This window comes from Pezoporus flaviventris, unplaced genomic scaffold, assembly GCF_033815535.1.
Source record: "Pezoporus flaviventris isolate CSIRO_AGI_PZ_B2104156 unplaced genomic scaffold, CSIRO_AGI_Pfla_v1 ptg000143l, whole genome shotgun sequence".
Taxonomy (NCBI): domain Eukaryota; kingdom Metazoa; phylum Chordata; class Aves; order Psittaciformes; family Psittacidae; genus Pezoporus; species Pezoporus flaviventris.
Window position 1 is genome coordinate 938,166 of NW_026892691.1, and position 20,130 is coordinate 958,295.

Genomic DNA, 20,130 nt, shown 5'->3' on the forward strand with positions numbered 1-20,130 from the left:
TAGAAAATACATGGCAGACCTCAGCTGCTCTATTTGGGATAATGCAGTGTGCAGAGGAATGCTAGTTATGATAAGGGTGGCTTAAATTTTACAGTAATCCTATGTTGCGAAGTTCAGCATCTTCCAGAAAGCCTTAGGTTGTGAGGGAGCTTCTCTACAGGCCATCTCAGAATAAAATTATGGATTATTTGTATACCAAAAACCATTTCTTAAATAGATAAAGCTTGTTAGTCAGAAGCACCAAACTGGGTTTAGTTATACAGTATGCATATAAAACATGTAAGCCATCATTCCAAATAGCCTGCTGTCCTCTTTAACAGTTGATGAAGATTGACAGAGCTTTTTGTTATGCATTTAATATCAAATGCCTAAGCAATTTATAATATATTGTTATGTGGTAAAAAAAAGTATTAATAATGTCAGGATATATCTCTAAATGTGAAGTGGAACCGCTGCTTCCAGAAACGGGATTAGGGACCATGGACTAATTTTCACTTTTCTTTTCAAAAAGGCAGATGGCAAATGACACATGGAACTTTGAAGTGTTTTTTTGTCCCAAGTAGATTTGACCAAATAGAGTAATGAGTGATTCTGTATCTCTGCATTAGGTTAACAGACTCTTAGAGCTTTTTGGTGAAGGGTTCTTCACTTGACTTGTGTTTTATGCTGAGTGCTTGTATCTAATAGTTGGGTTTTTTTTAGTAAGAGACCTCGAGATGTGTAAAGTTGTTTCCCACTATCTGCAGTTAAAGTTCATAAAAAGAGCTGGATAGCACCGGCTGAGAGAGAAAATAAAGAATGAAATAGGGAATTAATCAAAAATAGTTTGGCTAAGTAGAGTAAGTTTAGTCTGTATTTACATTCTGTTACTGTTGGTATTTTATATCATGTTTACAGTTTTAAAAAGACGTGGTGGAATGAAAATACAGTTACAGTACAGTCTGTCAAAATAAAGTAGAAATGGGAACTAAGTAATGCGTTACGTAAGACTTGTAAAAATAAGCAATAAGCGATCTGGTTATCTTGAAATTAGTAGGGTTTTTATAAGGAATAGAAGACAAGCAGAATACAGGGAATTTAATTTGGACATATCCACTACCAAAGAAGAATCTTAAGAACCATCACAAGCTCATGTGAGCAGTATTTTTTATAAAAAAATCAGATGTTCATTCACTTGTTTCTTTGACAAAATTTTATTTAACCACAATATAATTTACATTTGATTAATTACATTTAAGAATTCCTAGTTGGTAGCAATACATTTAGCTTAGCTTTTAAAAGCATTTAACACTTTGTAGAACACTTATTGCCCAAGGAAATAGTATTTCCTATGATTTAGGTAATAGCCTAAGGAGTTCACTCTGGCTTTTAGAGTCAATTCTTATGTTATAACTTGAAAATGAGACCATGAAGATTAATATGGAGTATAGTAGGGTTTCCAGATATGGCTAAAATAGATGTTAATAAATGTATTCCAATCCTGTATTAATTGCTCGTGTCTTAGTCCTCAGCAAGATAGAAGAAGTCTGGAGATAAGCAAATATGCATGCAGCTGAACTTGGTCTGTGTGGTAATATGCTATATTGGTATTCCTCCATCCTTCATCTATGGTGAATAACTATTGTCTGACTCTTAGAATTACATCCCTGCCATCTGCTCAAGTATTCTGTATTTCGATGGGGGGAAATTTAATTTCAACATTTCAAGGTCACAGACTGCTGTGAGTAAAGGCCACTGGATGGAAGCTGTTGCCTTTAATAAACGTAATGAGCTCTGAAACACACAAAGCTCTGCTCCAGGAGACAGAAGCAGTGTCCTTGCTTAATATTGCAAAGTTCAGCCTTAGAACAACAGATTTTCATTACTTATTTTCATAATTACAACTAGATAGAAATTAACGGCAGCCAACATGTGGGGAAAGGTGAATGTCAAATAAGAAGGAAGAGTGGGTGGGAAGGAGGAAGAGCTGTAGAAAGTTTCTCAGTTTCAATTGTTCAGTTTCTGTGCCTTTTATTTTGGAGCTGGGTATAAATGTCTATTCTTGTTTATGATGCTGTCGGGTTTATGGTGCTGTCGGGATTTGGTGACTGAAGGTAGAAGTTTTACATTTCTTCTAGAAAATTGTATTATGCCTTGGCCTTACGACTACCTAAAAGCAGCATGAAATGGTCTGATACAGACTGATCTTCCTTAAAGTATGAAATTATAGACATAGATGCTTTTAATTGTAGGGTTATCTCTGTATTAGCTCCAGTAGCCAAGCCATATAAATCTCTCCTATGTGGGTCTCTGTAACTATTACTTTATGACTAAGTGGTCCTTCAGTTGTTAGAAATTTGCTAGAAGCTTTAAAAAGGTTGTTTTAGTATGAAAGTAAAAATTAAATACTTCATAATTAATGTTATTGTTTTTTTTTAAAGGGGTGTATTTTTTTTTCCTGAAACAGTAATTCTGCACGATTTAAGATCCATATCAGTGATACAAGATGTGTGTATGTTAATAGTAATTAATAAATATTGCTGGTTTAACTAATGTAGATTGCTGGTTAAATTAACAGCCTTGCAATGTCTTAAATATCTCTTTCTGACAAAAATCCAAGCTGATACTTACAACCTGTTCACACAAATAATAATTTTGGGGTATATGTCTAATTATTTAATATATATTAAGCTTTAGAAGTGAAGTGCTTTCAAGGAATATTAGTAGTCTTTTAAGAGTGATGACTAAGAAAGAGAACACTCTTTAACAGAGGTCATTATATTATTTTTGTCAGTATTTAATGGTAGCTGGAAAACCCTTTGAACAGCTGAAAAATCAAACCCCACCATGTGAATAGTTATTTATGTTTCTCCCTGTTAATCCTGATCTTATAGTTTGATCGTGACCTTTATTTTTTGTTCTGAAAAAAAATCTTATTTATTATACAGTATACACAGACTAAATGTCAGTACTCCTGGATGTGATTGCTAGGCAAGTGCTGACTAAATTAATGTTCTGTCAAAATCATCACCCTCAGTGGTCACTGTATGTCCAGTTAGGATTTCCACAACCAAACCACTTCAAATTTTGCAAGACTTTTCAAAACAAGTTCCATTTATGCATGTCAGGTGGCACTAGTCTCATGGACCCCCACCTACTTTCCTCTCTTAAGTGATGATGATGCTCTCTGAGTTCACTTTTGATACACATGAGAGTGATGTCATGTTTGGTGATGGTTTTAACTTACTGACATTTGTCTACTTGAGTGTGGGCATGATTCTAAGAGCAGCTGTCATAGCATGCAAATTCAGTTTCATTTTTCATCTGCAGGACATTCAAATTAATCTTTAGGTCAGTGTCTCTGTGATCTAAATCTGTTTTCTTACAGAGGGTTTGGGTTTTTAACAAGTCTGCTGAAATGTGAGAGCACCTGTAATAAATATCCTGTGAATGTAGATCCTTTTGTATCAGCGGGGGAGAGAAAGTGACATTGGGTACATAGGGATGAACATTTTTCTAATTAAGGTATTCATCAGTATCCCCCTTCAAAGTGAAATGAATGCCGTATTTTAATCTTAGTTATTAGAATTACACCCTCCTTTCTCCTAGTAAATTCTATAATCCAGGAGGAAAGCTCAATTGTGAAAGAAACTTAGTTTGATTTGTAAGCATAGTCTTTTAAACTGTGTTTTATTAAATTCAGTCTTAAGACTGGAATTTTTACTTTCCATGGCAAGTCATTGAACTACATGGGGACTAAAGACCCGATTTGAAAGCTTTCACATATAATACACTTTATTCCACAGCTGAGTCTGATCAGAATTAGGGGGTTGTTAATCTCATAAGGACCAGTACTATAGCTTTCAAAAAAAAATAAATAACTGCATTAGAAACCTGCTATGATAGATTTTGTGTTCTTAGAGGGTAAAGCCAGAATTTAGATTGCAAAATAAGTTACTATCATTGTAAAAATCCGTAGTTCTCTGAAGATCATTACAGAAAAATAACTGCTATATCTACTGGTGCAAAAGTAAGCCTGCTTATGTACACTGATTTTCTTCTCTTGATTATAAGTTTTCTAGTAAATAATGCTACATGTTTGTAGCAAATACCTAACTGTGGCCTATACCAATGTGGTATAAGTTTGGGGTTGGTTGTGTTTTTGTTGTTGTTCTGTTTTCAAAGCTGTGAATGGAATAAAAGTATGAATGGTTATCTGATGTTTAGGTACATTTCAACAACTCACACTCAGCATTTCCTTAAACTTATAGATCAACTTTTTGAAGACTGAAATGGAAAGGAAAAGCAAAATGATCCGTGACCTCCAAAACGAGGTAAGAGGAACAGAGGATTCTCCTCTTCAGTCAGAGTTTACACTGGAAGATATTATAGTTTGTTTTCATGTTTAAAACACGTGTTGTTTAATAGAAAGGTAAAGCTCCAGTGAAATACTGTAAAGAAAAAAAAAAACAATAAAAAAATAGAGATGCCTAATAAAATTTACCCTGCCACACATTCCTAAGATGTTTTCCCAAGCTTTCTGTATCATGAATATTAATCCCAGATACATCCCCAAATCCCAAATAAAACAGAAATTATATTTTCTTTAATTCATGTTCGTATTAAGCTGAACTTATTTTGAAATTTGATCTTGGAGTAGAAACTTAAAACCTCTGAACAGCATAACATTATTTTTATAATTTTTTTCTCCCCAGACAAGTTGTCTGTATCAGGATATAGTTTCCTGTTCCACTGATTTGTTTTGCAAAGAACTTTGCACTTGAAAACATGCAGTTGACCTCTTGTTCTCTTACCAGTCAGGCTTGTCTTTATCTCTGCAGTTCTTACAGTTTACTCATTTAAACTGTTCTGAGTTTGATGTGTATGAAAACTTGATGTCCCTAAAGCACTTGTTTAAACAGTGTTCTCTGATGTCTTTGGTCTATGGCAATGTATATATATATATAGGTTTAATCTGAAAGAAGTTGAGAACTCTTTTTAAGTTGCAAAGGAAATACGGTTAATTTTAATTGTTGACATTATTTAAGCTGAGTTCACAGTTGTGTTGTCTTCTACTACAGTCATAAATGTGTTGCTTGCTTTTTCCACCTGTGATCACTGGATGCTTTGCACTTAAGCCTGTTGTCGTGGTTTAAACCCAGTCAGGTAACTCGTTCGCTCACTTCCCCCCCTTTCTTGCCCTCCCCCTGCTCTCGGAGGGACGGAGAGGAGAATCGAAAAGAATGCAACTCCCACGGGTTGAGATAAGAACAGTTTAGTAACTAAGGTATAACACAAATCACTACTGCTACCACCAATGATAATAATGATAAAGGAAATAACAAGGGAAGAGAATACAACACCTCAGCACCAGCTGACCGATAACTCGCCCCCAAGCCCGACCAAGCTCCGACCGATACCTCCTCCCACCCTGCAGTCTCTCAGCCCTTCCGGCTAACTCTCCGTTACATCCTGGGCATGACGTGCTGTGGTATGGAATACCTCTTTGGTCAGTTTGGGTCAGGTGTCCTGTCTCTGCTTCCTCCCGGCTTCCCCTCCTCCCTGGCAGAGCATGAGGCTCACAAAGTCCTTGGCCAAACCAAAACATCCTTGTTATCAGCTCTGTTCCCGAGCTGAAAGTCAAAACACTGCACTGCACCAGCTACCAAGAAGGAGAAAAAATGACTGCTACTGCTGAACCCAGGACACCTGTTAATTCTAATAAATCATATCAGTAGAATCCTATTGACCAGCCATAAAAAAAGAAAAACATCCTATTGCTTCCTGCACACAAAGGTACATCACGAATCCAGGCCTGTGGCAGACCCCAGGAGTCACCATGTTCTGGTAGATGGTGCTCTGGTATGACTTCTCCTGTCTTCTGAATTACAAGAGCATAAGAAATGCTCAACATCTGGAATCACTGGGTTTGGGATGCTAGAAAAGACGTGTCTCTCTAGAATATCCTACGAGCCTGTTGTCTATTAATTTCTCTAAGTCCTTTTTTGATACCAGATACTTCCATAACTTCTTACACTGCCAAATTCCCTCTTACTTTGCTCTCTATGTTTAACTTGTTTTTTTTTTATATTTTCCTGTTCTCCTCCTTTGAGCAAGTTTTTCTAAATTCTGAATTGTTCCTTGTGTAGCCACCTTAGCTTTATTGAGTCATTCAAGGTTTTAAATGCCTCTAATACAGCATTTTTTTTACAGCTTCTAGGCAGTTTGTATGTTTTTGATTGTCTGACTGTTCCTTTCAGAGTTTGTTACTGTTTGCTTTATTTATATGTAGTACTCATCCATGAAATAAGAGTGTCCGCATACTGGATTTATGTGTGTTTTGCTGTCCTGCCACAGTAGTACATGTGACTACACTTTGTTAGCAGTTCTGAACCCATGGAAATCCTTGAGAAAAAGACGGAATAATGTCTTTTTGGGAGGGAGGGTTGCAGGGCTGGCTGTAGTAATTTACTGTGTAGCTTCTTTCAGTCATGTTGCAAATGTCTGGTGCTAAATGAAGCTTCAGTCTGGTTGAGGTCTCTCTGCTAAATGAAGAATGTAAGAGAGTATGATTTTTCTTTGATAACTTTGCAAATCCTTAGAGGGTAGATAAACACACAGAAGAAAAGCATAGAAGTATAAAAAAAAGAAAATATAAGCTTTATAATATAAACAGTATAAAGTTTTGCTTATAAAACTGTAAAGTGAGTGAGTGACTGTCCTGGGCTCAGCTGTAGCAGTCATTTTTCTCCTTCTTAGTAGCCAGTGCAGTGCTGTGTTTTTGACTGATAACAGTGCTGATAACACCAGCATAATAATAGCCATAATAACCAGTGGTTCTAGTTGTTGCTAAGTAATGTTTACTCCTATCAAGGACTTTTCAGTCTCTCATACTCTGCCTGTGAGGGGGGGGGCACAGGAAGCTGGGAGGAAGCAGAGACAGGACAGCTGACCCAAACTAACCAAAGGGGTATTCCATACCACAGCATGTCATGCCCAGCGTATAAACTGGAGGGAGTTACCCGGAAGGGCCAGATTGCTGCTCAGGTCAGGCTGGATATTGGTTGGTGCCTGATGAGCAATTGTATTCTCTCCACTTATTTCCCTTATCATTATTATTATTGGTGGTAGCAGTAGTGGTTTTGTGTTATGCCTTAGTTACTGGGCTGTTCTTATCTCATCCTGTGGGAGTTGCATTATTTCAATTCTCCTCCCCATCCCTCTGGGTTCTGAGTTGCCTCCTGAGCTTAAACCACAACACTGACATTTGTAAGATCATAAATATTTAAGGAGTACTTTTAATATGCGTCGCTACTATCCTGCCACATTTGCCTGAGTTTTTAGGGAAGTGCTTCAATGACAAAACAGCAGAAAAGACGGACAGGGGTTTTGTGAGTCTCCGAGTGAAGTTTCTAGAGTCCTGTGTAAATGTTATTTGGGACATCTGCAATTGAGACTTCTCAAAATGCAAAAATAGAAATAGCTTATAGAAAAAATATAATTAACCTTAGAGAGGTGATTAGACTAGAGGTATTGGTATAGGTGGAAGTAGAACACAACAAGCGAATACATTTCCAGTGTCCTGAGGCCTTCAGTGCTGTGTGTTCTAGTCTAGCTCATCTTCTTCTCCTTCCGCCATATATCCAAATTACATAGGACTTAATTGTCATTAAAATGGTCTTGGAATTATTAAAAAAGATGTCTGATTTATATTACTCACCTCTTTTAGGTTGTAAAATTAAAAAGGTGGTGGTGGGGAGTTCTACTGAGGAGAAGAAAAAGGCCACATTCTTCTCTAGGGAAATCATGAATTAATGTCTAGATGCACTAAGTGGAGCTACATACTCTTCCAGTGCTTTCTACAGATGTATCAAACTCGATGTAGGAACAAAAGGATTAAATCTTCAAGAAGGAGTATAATAACACAGAAGTAACTAAGGGAAAGAGACTTAATACCATATGCAGCAAAGAAGAAATGAGGTGTAGAAAAAATGCAATCAATATCTGGTCTTCCAGATTTTCAAAATTGCATGGGAAATGATAAAGGCCAGTTTCTCCTGTGCTCACCAAATATAACCCACCTCCCCAAGAGACAAGGGTTTTGCACACCTATGTGTGTAAAAGCATCAATGATATGTAGCTAAATATATATGTATATAAAAAGCAGGAAAAACTTTGTTGCAAGTGCTCAACAGCACTTGCATTCAGGTGATGCATTTGCCATTCTTTTATTCCTACTCTATCCAAACACATTCATGTGATACATAGTGGAAAAGTCTGCACAAGTGATCAGTTTTTTGTTTCCAGTTAATCAAATTAACTCAAATGTTTCCATATTTTAATGTTACCAACTTGCAAGGTATTCCAAGAGCTGAAGGAGAAAACTGTTGGCACTTTTTATTCTGCACTTATTTGAAGAGAAAACACAGAATAGTACTTGTGATAAAAGCAGCAGTATGGTCATAGCGTGCCCTGGAAATCAGAAGCTTCAGCATTCTGTTTTCGGCTCAGCCAGCTAAACTTGAGTTTAGAGAAATTTGATTTGAGACCATTGCTCAGTACTTCTGTGCATCAGCTACCATGTGGAAATGGAACCAATAGCTACCTTACAGCTTTCTATTAAACTTATATACTATGTTTGATGGTTCCCTAAATGTTAAGTCCATTAATACCAGTTTGCTCAAATTTCAGTAATTGTTTTTGAGAGTTTCAATAGGGACTTCATATTTTGACAAAGATTTAGATGGATTTAAATGGTATGATTTCAAGGAAACATGTTATCTAGGTCTTGCCTCTAATCACTGAATATACAGTATGCTTTAAAAAATCTTGGGTTTAAGATTGGATATGCTATATATTTAAATAATAGCATTTTATATGCATATTTTTAGAAGTGCCATCTGCATATAGGTAGATAGAGTCCACTAATGAAAATGGATTTCCTTTCATAGCTACTTTTTTCCTTTCAAATAGCACATTCATCCTCAGTTTGTATTGGCAAATGATGAATTTTGCAATCTCTGCTCTTCCATGGCTGGAAAAATAATTCCCTATTTATTTCTGTTCTTTTAAGTGTGTGCCCTACTGCCATTCAACTTTGCAATTCAGGGATAGGAATAGAAAACAGCAGCCTTACAACTGAATGCTGCAGCTGTGGTGCAGTGTATGAGGAGAGACATTGTACAGAAAGGCAATTTTTAGTCTATTCAAGGCTTTGGGAAAAACAGTTAACAGCAAGAATAGTCGTTTCTGTGAAAGGAAAAACGTTCCAGATAGACTGTATAGGGATTATGTGTCTAAAAATCCTGTCTATTAGGGCTCTCCAAGTGCTTCCTGCAGTAGCAGGAAAAAATCTGTCAGACTTCCAGCTGTTCCATCACGTGGGCTGTGTTAATGTAGTCTAATAAAGGATGACATGTAAGCAGATAAGCTCTTATTTTAACAAGCTTCCACTGTTGACAAGAGTCAAGAGGTCTGCAAATTCAGAAGCAATGGTGGAACTAAGAAACTTGACCAAGATGTAAAGTGAAATAGAATATATATAAAATACTTCCAAAGTTTTCACTTTTGGGCATGGTCTGTTACAGAGTGAGAAGCTCATTTCTGTCAGTCATATATAATTGTGGCAAATGATGCCAAAGCTGTTCTAACAATGAAGCTATAGCAGGATGTGATGGTAACCTTTGTTTAGATCAGAAAAATTATGGGCCTTTCCATTTGCTATTTGGCATTCAGAACTGTTTGTTTTGGGTGCAACTGTGAATATGCATATACCTGATAACAATAATCTCGTAGAGGAATGTCTTCTCTGAATTGATGTGTTGTGCATGTGGTAGTTTGCCGTTCATTTCCTACTGGTACACCTCTAAAAGCCATCTTCAGTTGAAGGTAAATGTCCTAGCGGATGTATACTTCTATGCAGTTTCCATGAGCTGAATCATGAACTTTCCCTGAAAATAAATAAATGGTATGTATTCTCTACTGAAGGGTAGTGAAACGTTTATTCAACTTTGTTACATTTGACTTAGAAGTGTGTATCAAAAAAAAATCTTGCTTTTACTTGTACCATTTAATCACATTTCATTAAATCAGAAATTACTGTCTAGCTTGCTATATTATTTTTCTTGTGTATACTATATCTCTTCTGTATACTTACATTAAGGTATGTTAATATATTTATAGATTTACAACAATCCCATGTACTTATAAAGTTAATCCTGTCATTTATATCAAACAACATATTTCGTTGCTTTTCAGGCTGTGGCAGAACTTTGAAAAATGTGAATTACATAAAAGATGTACAGTAGTACAGGCAATACAAAGTAAACCAGGAACGGGAAATGAATTTGACTGTAGCTCTTTGTAATCTGTGTTCTTTTTGCTAAGAAGCACAGTTTTAAATAACTACCTTGTAAACAATGGGTTTGCTCTATTCATGTATAAATTGTGGTTATAGCTTTAGTGTTGAGTAAATTGTCCTAAAATAGAATTTTCTCCAAGCTCTCTGTGCTTAGCTGCACTAATAAAAGGTAAAGTCACAGCAATTTAAAGTCTCACCTGATCTATTGGGAATTTCATGCCCTGCAGGATGATTTCAATTGAATTGCATTGAATTGTGGTGGCGAAAAAAAAACATAAGGAAACCACCCTTAGTAAAGCAGAAATAAAATTTTAAGGCTTTGAGACTGTATGCGGATACTGTTCTGTAAAGGAGGACATTGTAGTCCTTCATTCTCATTATTCTGCAGATGAAACAGACTTTTTTTAACTAAGTATAATATCCCATCCCCCCTGAGGAGAAAATTGAGTGTAGTCCTGTTCCCTCTTTGGGTGGTGCATTGGTTCTACAATCAGAAAACATCTACAAGTGTCAGAGGTGGAGGCATTGCCCAGGAAAAGGTGAAAGAACAGAAAGACTGCAGGAGCAGCTTCAGACACCATATTCTGGCATAGCTTGGCCTGAGAAGCTGTGCCTGCTCCATCCCTGGCAGTGTTCAAGGCCAGGTTGGACATGGTCTAGTGGAAGGTGTCCCTGCCTGTGTCAGGGGGTTTCAACTGGATGAGCTTTAAGGTCCCTTCCAGCCCAAACCAGTGTGGGATTCTATGAAAAGCAGTTTAATCAGTTGAAAATGGCTCTTAGGGGACAGCATATGAGATCATAGAGACAACAAATCCTTCTGCATCAAGATTGTCAGTGAGATATAGTGATAGAGTAGCAACTGTAGGGAATGTTAAAATGAGCTTTTGTTTTTTAAAGTTTTTTTTTCCTGACCTTGTTAGACTAAAGAGCTTGGGACATATTTTCTCAGTTGAATGATAATTGGAATCAGAGCAGTAATTAATGGAATATAATGGCTCTCCTGTGGACTGCCAAATTTTGGAGTATTCATTTTTTTACATCCTGATCCAGGGTTTAAAGATTCACAGCCATGAGTTTCTAGAAAGTGAAGGAGATGTTCAAATAAGAACATTTAGGTTAAATGTATCCTTAATAAATGTGAAGATTAAAAATCAAATATATACCTATTAAGTCTATCTTTTCATCCTGTACTTAGCCTAAACTGTCTAAATTTAGACTAAACCGTCTTCTTGGATTTTGCCCAATATTCTTTGTCTGTCATCATTTCAATTGACTGCAGTGTTGAAAATCACAGCAGTGTTCTTTGCAATCTTGCTGAAGTCATACTGACCTCATGACTCAGTTTCCCCGTGCTTCCCAGGGCACTATTAAATTCTTATTTCTGAAGTCCTCCTTCAGTAAGTAAAAAAATTTGAGATAGGTCTGAATTATTTATTTTTCTTACTCATCTAGTCTCAAATCTCTGTAATGGGCTTTTTATCCCTGAAGCTTAGTCTTTTTCAATTGTCATTTGTAATAAAATATCATCCATGGAGAAAAGAGAGAGTAATTTCCATTCTGTGGCTTCATTTCCTTTCATAGGAACTTGCTACTGGTAATTAGTGCTCCTGGATATTGATGCGACATAATGTGGTGGTGTCTAATGTAAACTTCAATGAGCATTTCAAAGATCAGATTTTCTATGTGTTTGGAAAAAGGGAGGCAGCTTATTTTTATGGAAGCAAAACTACTAGCTCCTTCACTACATCTTATTTCAAAAAGGCAGCAAAATATGAAGTATAAGAGATCATCTTGAATAGTGAAGTTTAGAACTGTATTCTGCCCTTCACACAGCTCTCAAGGACATCTGTTGCAGCTTCATACCAGGTACCAGGGGCAGCATGAAACCTAATTAAAATCTTTGATCTTTGAACTTGTACAGAGAGTTCTGTGAAACTCTGTGTTATCCAAATCAGTGTTTTCCAGCATGAAAGATTTCAGGAGCAAGGTGGCGTGATCAGAGCCAAGCTTCAAAGAACTTGAAGCATAGATAAAATTTTATAATTAATGGAAAACTTTCCCTGAAGCTAGCATAAGTTTTGCTAAACAGGAAAAGTGCTGAACTTATTTATTCATGTTATGCAGACGAGTGGAAAAATTTGCTTTTAGTTCCAAGATGTTAAAATTCCATAGTGGAAAGACCACTAAAAAGGAAGTAACAGTGATAGATGTGGTTAAAAGGAAAAAGAAAAAAAAGTAAATCACTAACTTCAAGGTGTTGCCACTATTGATTTTTATCCTTAGATGAAATAATAAAAGAGTGCTTAACAATCATCTTTCCGTGGTTCATAAAGAAAGAGAAGGTGAGCTGTTGATTTCGTCATTACAAATAATGCTATTCAATTACTGGTGTTTGTCTCTTAAGATCAAAAAAGAGAGACTGCTCCTGAGAAGCTCTGAGTCATCCATATTCAGTGTCAGGTATTCTTTGCTTCTGAAAACACTGTATGTGCTTAATATATAGCCACAACAGTTGATAAAAGTATGAGACATAAAATAAACTTTACTTATTAAGTGAAGAAGTTGCTTGATAAAGTTGTACTGCACCTGGATTGCTCCTGTTCTGGGCTGAGATCTCTCCAGCAACTGTGAAGCTCAAACGACTGCATTAGTTGGCAGGGACATGGCTGTCATAGTCATAACTAGATTTCCATGACAGTCAATAAGAATGTAGAGAAAAAAGACTAGGAAGCCCCAGATTGATCATATTACAGTACATCATACAAAACTTCCATTAAGTTCCAGGGAGAAGGCTTGGGGTGTTTGCGTTTCCTTTAGGATCATGGGGTTTAATGCAGATATTTTCTTGCTAAGTGCAGTGGGACCAGAAAGTGATTTTTTTTTTTTTAATATTTTCTGCCATTCAGAGGTTCAAATTGACTACTACTGTCGTGTACTTTTTAATTTTAATCAGGAGGTGTAGCTGGAATATGTCCACTTTATATGGTGAAGTAGTTTTCAACTGCAGGTTGATAGCCTGTGTCTTTATAAAGATTAGAGTCCTCTCTTGAGACTCATTATCCTCTAGCTGTAATTTGATCAACTAGATACAATATTTGGAATGATAATTCTAATTATGTGTAGAGATTCAAAGAGGATAAAAAGATAATAAAAAATACTTAACTGAAATTCATGTTAAATTATTCTAGAAAAAAGCCTCACATGAAATTCCTAAGTTGTGAGTCATCTTATGACCTGAGCTGTCTATTCAAGCTGTTCAGTTGTGACCTCTCCATGTTGTTATAAAAGAACTAGAAGCACATGCAACTTTCTTCTTGACAGCAAAAGGAACTGATTCTCACATACTTCGGATCTATTTAAGCTTGAAAACCTGGACTATTCTCAAATGCAGACGTCTTTGTTCCTGCAAAGAAAAGATCAGCAGTCTTAGGAGGGGTATTCAAATTTGTTCAACTCAAGTACTGATGTAGCATTTTTCCTAAGGAATAGCTCAGCCTTTCTAGGGAGCTTGCTTGCCTTAAAAATGTAAAAACCTTTATTGTGCAGGGCAGCACAAACAAAAAAGTCAAATTTGACTGGCCTCTTCCTATAAAATCACTGCAGCAGTTCACTACGTGATAGGAAATCGTTCACCCTCTATGTCCAGTCAACTTCGTACTTAAATTAGTAGAGATTGTGCTGTTCTGGGCCAAAATTGCCAGTTTTCTGTTAGCCAGTAACATCTTAAGCATTTCAATCTTCTCTTCCACGCTCATTTTGAACACTGTTCAACAATATTTGGGGCTGCAGATGTTACTGGAGAAGGAAATATTAAGTAGATCAATCGACTTGTCATAATTTTTGGCATAATACTTAAGGTGAGTTGCATTGATTGTATTTAGTTGTTGTGTAAGTACTGTATTGATATTAAGAAAGCTGGTTTTATAGCTATGCTATAATTCAGAAGTACTGATTTCATTAGATTACTTCTAAGTGGCTTTGCCATATCTGTCCCAATGATTTGGCCCATTTGTCAAGTTTACCTATAAAAGTCTTCCCATGGAATGAATCTTCTGTTCTTCAGAACTTGATTTCATGGTTTTTACAACCAAAAATGCTTGAAAGAACAACCACATTAATACGTGAATTACTGCCTTTTTTAATGATCTCTGTCTTGTAAACTTTTTAAAACACTCAGAGTTTAATAGATGTGGAAATGTTTCTAAGTGAAATTATAAGGGTTTAATCAAGCAGGTGCTCCTTAAGTATTCTGGAAGGTGTTGTCTTATCTCAGTTTTCTTTTGTGAGTAAGAATCTAAGTAGAATTTTATCAAATAGCTACATGTACTCAGGAAAGGTCTGCATGGATTAAAAAGAAATATTGTGTAAAAGACAGCTGTGCTGTCTTTTATGTATTGTGATTACTTTCTTATAATGTAAAATAGTTATTAAATTTCAGACTATAAATTTAATCCTGTGTCAGGTGTCCACTTCCTGTGCATGCGTATTTGCACATATATTTGTATGGAAGTATTTTTCTGTACTTTTAAGTCAAAACCACCCTTTACATATAGATTCTGGTACGTGTTTATGTGTGTACAAGAATATAACATAAAGCTAAAAAACAGGTTAAAAGTACCATGATGTCAGCAGTTGACCCACTGAAAACTAATGGCTCAGTTTCTTTGGATATGCCTAGGAAACTTTTGCTTGTATCAATTTGCTGATCTTATTTCTTGTATAAAAACTTCAAACCTTCCCATGTCATTCTCAAGTTATTCTGTTTCTGGCAGAATTTTTGGTCCTTATGTGAGGTTATTTTTCAGTTTCTTTCAGTGCGGTTTTGCTCATTTGCTGAAGAAGATGATTTGATCTTAAATTTTAAGTCCTTCAGTGTAGCACTGATCTAGAAAATCCACATTTTCTGAATTAGCCTTAGCAATTGTCTCAAGTATTACTTTATCCATTTAGTTTTTCTTAAAATCATATCAGCCTGCCATCCTTAATTTTGACAGTGAAGAGCTGGTACTCTGCAAGAACCTTTAAACACAAAGGATTTTATGCCAGGGCCCATATTTTAGTGCAAAAATTAAAGCATCTTCCTGAGAAGCAGAACAGTCATTAACAACTTCCTTTGGTCTGGGTGTGTGTTCTTTTGGGCTGTTTACTTGTATTTTAAAGGTCAAAGCAAGATGGTAAAAAAAAATTGTGAGGAAAATGAGGATGTCTTCCTGCTAGCGTGAATGCAGGTGCTAGGATTATTTTTTGTTCATTTCCAGTTTCAAAGAATCCCAGACTGGTCTGGGTTGGAAATGACCTTAAAGATCATACAGTTCCAAACCCCTGCTATGGGCAGGGACACCTTCCACTAGACCAGGTTGCTCCAAGCTCCATCCAGCCTGGCCTTTAACACTGCCAGGGATGGGGCAGCCACAGCGTCTCTGGGCAACCTGTGCCAGCGCCTCAGCATCCTCGCAGGGAAGAACTTCTGCCTAAGATCTCATCTCAGTCTCTCCTCTGTCAGGTTAAAGCCATTCCCCCTTGTCCTGTCCTTACAGGCCCTTGTCAAAAGCCCCTCTGCAGATTTCTTGTCAGCCCCTTTAGTCACTGGAAGCTGCTCTAAGGTCTCCCAGAAGCCTTCTCTTCTCAAGGCTGAACAAGCCCAGCTCCCTCTGCTTGTCTCCAGAGCAGAGGTGCTCCAGCCCTAGGAGCATCATCTGGTTGATTACTGATAAGAAACTGCTTTCCATTTAAAATTATGTATGTGGACAGCAAAAAAATGGATATTGGATATAGTAAGAGTTGTGTAGAACAAAATTCCCAGGAGCAATGTGATGATGCCCTGTTTGATGGCTAGTTGTGCCTTCAGTTTGGCCCAAATGAACAATAGGAGTAGATGGATGGTGAGTTGGCCTCTGCTCATATGCTGCTGCATTGCTTCAGTAGTCACAGTGGCCAGATGATCCCCATCAGGTTTCTGAGGTAACTCCTGTGTATCGTTGGTATTGAATCAAATGCTTGCTATGCTGTAAATGTCTTTTTTTTTAATTGCTGCATGCAGTCAGTAGGCAGATTAAATATAAAGGACTTTCTTTTGGTGTTTTTTTTTTTCCCTCCCTGAATTCCCTACAGCATAATCTGTTCTTTTATAAAAAAAAATCTTTTCTTGCGTGTTACAGTTGTGAAATTTTGTGTATTTGGTTTGGCCAATGCAAGGTGCTTAGCGTTTAAACTTTAGATTTTATGCTGATGCATTTTAAGTCTCAGGGGAAAAGAAGTGAAGATCCAGAACCTGAGAGTTAGAATCTTCTCCTTCCGTTGCCAGAAGATGAGCTTAACTAGAACAAGGAAATATTATCACTCAGGCATTAAATTGATATCCTGTAGCTGTTCAATGGATGCATATTAGTTTAGAGTAAAAGCTTTAACCTCCTGTTTACCAGTGCTTCCTTCCTATAGTGATGTCTGTCTTGAGGAATCAGAATGGGGATTCAATAAGATACTGAATCTTGCTTTGAAAGACACTTTTTTGTTCACAATGCTGCCACCCTATTATAATTTTACAGGAAGATAAAGCATGGCATGGAAATTCATTGTGAAAAGGACATTATCTGTAGCAAAAATGTAAATGCAGCATACCACAGAACCAGTCAAAACCTGAATTGCTGAGACAGACATAAGAATGGAGTGATTCAATACTTTTCATAGACTAGTTCTGCAAGTCCCCTTATCTATAGTATGTCTTCTTGGTATACTCTACGGAAAATGAGTTGTTTTTTTTTTGTAAGCTTCATGCTGCTCCTTTAAGCATCATTTCAACAACACACAAGAATTGGCTGATATGATGACAGATAATTGCATCCTTTGCTGGGTTAGAAGGTGACTGTTTTCTGTGGCTACAGAAGGAGAAAAAAAAGATTTCTTGAGCTTACTATTGTTGCAAGAAGCAAAAGTAGATCTAGTTTGATTGTTAAAATACAGCTAGATTAGAAGCAGAATTATGGCATTGCATTTCACCAAAATGTTTAGTTAGAAAACACATTGTGATGATTTTTCTCTTTGTTGATGCAGATTTCCATGGACTGTTGCCAACTGTAGTTTTTATCATTTGAGTAAAGCCACAACTTATTTACATGGGAAAGAGGCAGGTGTGTATGTGCAGTTCATAGTGATCTTATTTGCACTGCATTGCTTACTATGGCTTTCATCCTCTACAGAGAGCAAGTACAGTAGGAAACAGTCAGTTGGGTAGCACTTTGTGTATTACAGATACATGGTTACTGTGTGTTCTGTAAAATTGCTGTGAAATAACACCCAGTTGTGTTGGTTTAATCTTAGTGAGTGATGTAGAAATCAATAATTTTAAATTAATGATTTTTAATTATTAAGCAGACCACATTTTTTCTTTTGGATTTTTTTTTTAATTTTCCTCTAGTCATTCTGCTCTTCCTAATGTAAGTAGAAGTAGTCCTGTAAGTGTTAAAAGGAAGGAAATTAAAATGTATCTTTGCCCTGACCTTTGGGGTTTTTCTTCTGTTATTTTTAATGATGCTTTAGAGCATATATTTCTCATTCTAATACTAATATTCTTTTAAAGTTTGATTACATATACTTTAATACAGCCCAAGTGATATTACTTTGTTCCATTCAATTAAAGTTGACTTTAAAATAGTGCTCTGCCATTTTCATGCTGTAACTCTTTGTTCCAAAGGTGAGTGGAGGAGACAGACAGGACGCTCAACATTGAACTGCAAAGTACTGTTAGTCTTTGCAAGCTTATAAGCAGAAATATGTATTTGTGGAGAGAATTCAAGACCATGTGCTTAAAAGAAAGAGACTTTTGCTATTTGGTAGGTGACTTAGTGTGTGAAATGTTTGTCTTTTATAAGGGCTGCAGTCATCTTGTAGAAATCTTAAGGAAAGTTTTTAAAGCATATGAATAACATTTATTTTGTGATTCCTAAAGTGAATGTCTACTTTCTGCTGTCTTTGATTGTGGTTTGTTGTTTGTTTTGGCTTTAAAAAAAAAAAAAAAATCTCAGGATGTAGGCTTCCTAATTTACAAATAGTGTAAAAACAGTATTTGTATCTGATAATTTTAATAACCAACTAATCACCTCTGCAGCTGTATACCTCTTCTACTTTCAGGCCTCAGCAGAGGCAGTTCAGGCCTCTTGAGGTCCCACCAGAAGTTTGTGAAGTAGCGGGACAGTTAGTTTCATCTGCTGACCTTTGCATCAGGATCCCTGAAGTGTTTGCTGAGTCTCATCTGTTTGAGCTGTGGTATGAGCATCACCTCTGTGATGAATGCCTTTGCTGCAGTGTGGGCCATGACAGCTTGGTTGGCTGTTCTTCACTAGTCCCTAATCAAGATGCTGATTTTTCTGTGGCTTGGATTGCCCTTTTCTTACTTGCTATATACCTTATTTGTATGTTTAATCAGTTATTCCGAAGAACAATGAGTAGAACCAATTCTTAAATTAAGCAAAATGAGCTAGTATCACATGTGTTAAATATCACAACAGGGGATAGGACCACATACCTGCCTGGCATGCCAGGCATACTTACATATAATTTCCAGAATTATTAGTCTATGAATCTGTGAATTTAAATCCTGAACTTGTAGGAATTTGGAAAGGCACAGCTTTAGGAGTGATGTGAGGTTTGGATTTTGAGAAATAATTACAGATTCCAAGACATTCAGCTGTTGGAGCAGTAAGATTATGAAAAGATTGCTCCTCTGAAAATCCAGCTGTGTTCAGAAGTAGTGACATAAAACGTGCCACTTTTGAACAGTATGTGAAGTCAGCTGTAGCTTTAAGAAGCGTTCAGCAGAAGTACACCCTCTGTGACCTGGAGCCAGATCTCTAAGATAGTTCTGAGAAGTATATGAGCATAAAAGTTATTAAATTTGCTGGGCAGATGCATTACTTAGATTGCTTTCCTATGACTGACAGACCAATATTCTATTTGATATCATCAGATTGGGTAAATTACATTTTTACACCCTTTCTTTTCCAAGACAAGTATTAATGTGAAATCTGCTGACTGTCAAATTTGCTTTCCTGTCCAAACCTATTAAGACTTACTTTCAACAAAACTAAAAAGTAAAAATCTAATAGGTATTGAAATATAAAGAGCTGTTGAATAAAAAAAAAAGGGATGGGAGGATGATGAAAAAATCCTGCACACATTTTTGTGGGTACTGTCTTCATGTATTTTGTGCAAAGTGCAATAACTTTCATAAAGGGGATTACAGCTTCTAAACTTTTCCTTCCATGACCCTAAAGTAGCAAAAATTCCCTGGTGCTGAGCCTGGCCAGAAGCACCATATTAGTCCTATGAAGTTTTAATATTGTGGCTTGAGAGACTAGAGAGCAGAGAGAGAAGATGAACAAATATATACGTATTTGAAGTATTTACCTGTGTGGTTATAATGTAATGCAACTTGCATTTTATATGATGGTGAAAACCACCAACCACAGTAAGACCTGTTGTGTAACACTTGCTTAGCATTAAATCAGTGTAATTCAGTAAGTAATTTCAGTTAAGCTACCTGACTACAGCAGCTGCTTGGACCTGTATTGAAGAAAATATGCCTCATCTCCTGCACTGTTTTTGTGCTTATTGTTTTTTCTAGGCTCTTACTAGCTTATTTTGCTGTTTTCATTTCACTCCAGAATGTACACTTAATGAGCACATATTTAACACACTTGGCCTTTTGCTTTCTGTGTAAGCCTTTTCCCATTATGGGAACAGTAAACAGAATTCGGCTGTTCTACATCATTTACCTCTCCCTGCCTTTGTAGAGG

General features: G+C 36.6%; 1 protein-coding gene across 1 annotated transcript in view; it reads left to right on the forward strand.

Annotated features, from left to right (window-relative positions):
• The window catches only part of LUZP2 (leucine zipper protein 2), a 181,916-nt gene that overhangs the window by 90,718 nt on the left and 71,068 nt on the right, over nt 1-20,130 (forward strand). Inside the window, exon 5 of the mRNA XM_061479194.1 lies at nt 4,251-4,313. Within this exon, the coding sequence (XP_061335178.1) occupies nt 4,251-4,313 (63 nt within the window). The remainder of the gene's footprint in view (nt 1-4,250; nt 4,314-20,130) is intronic.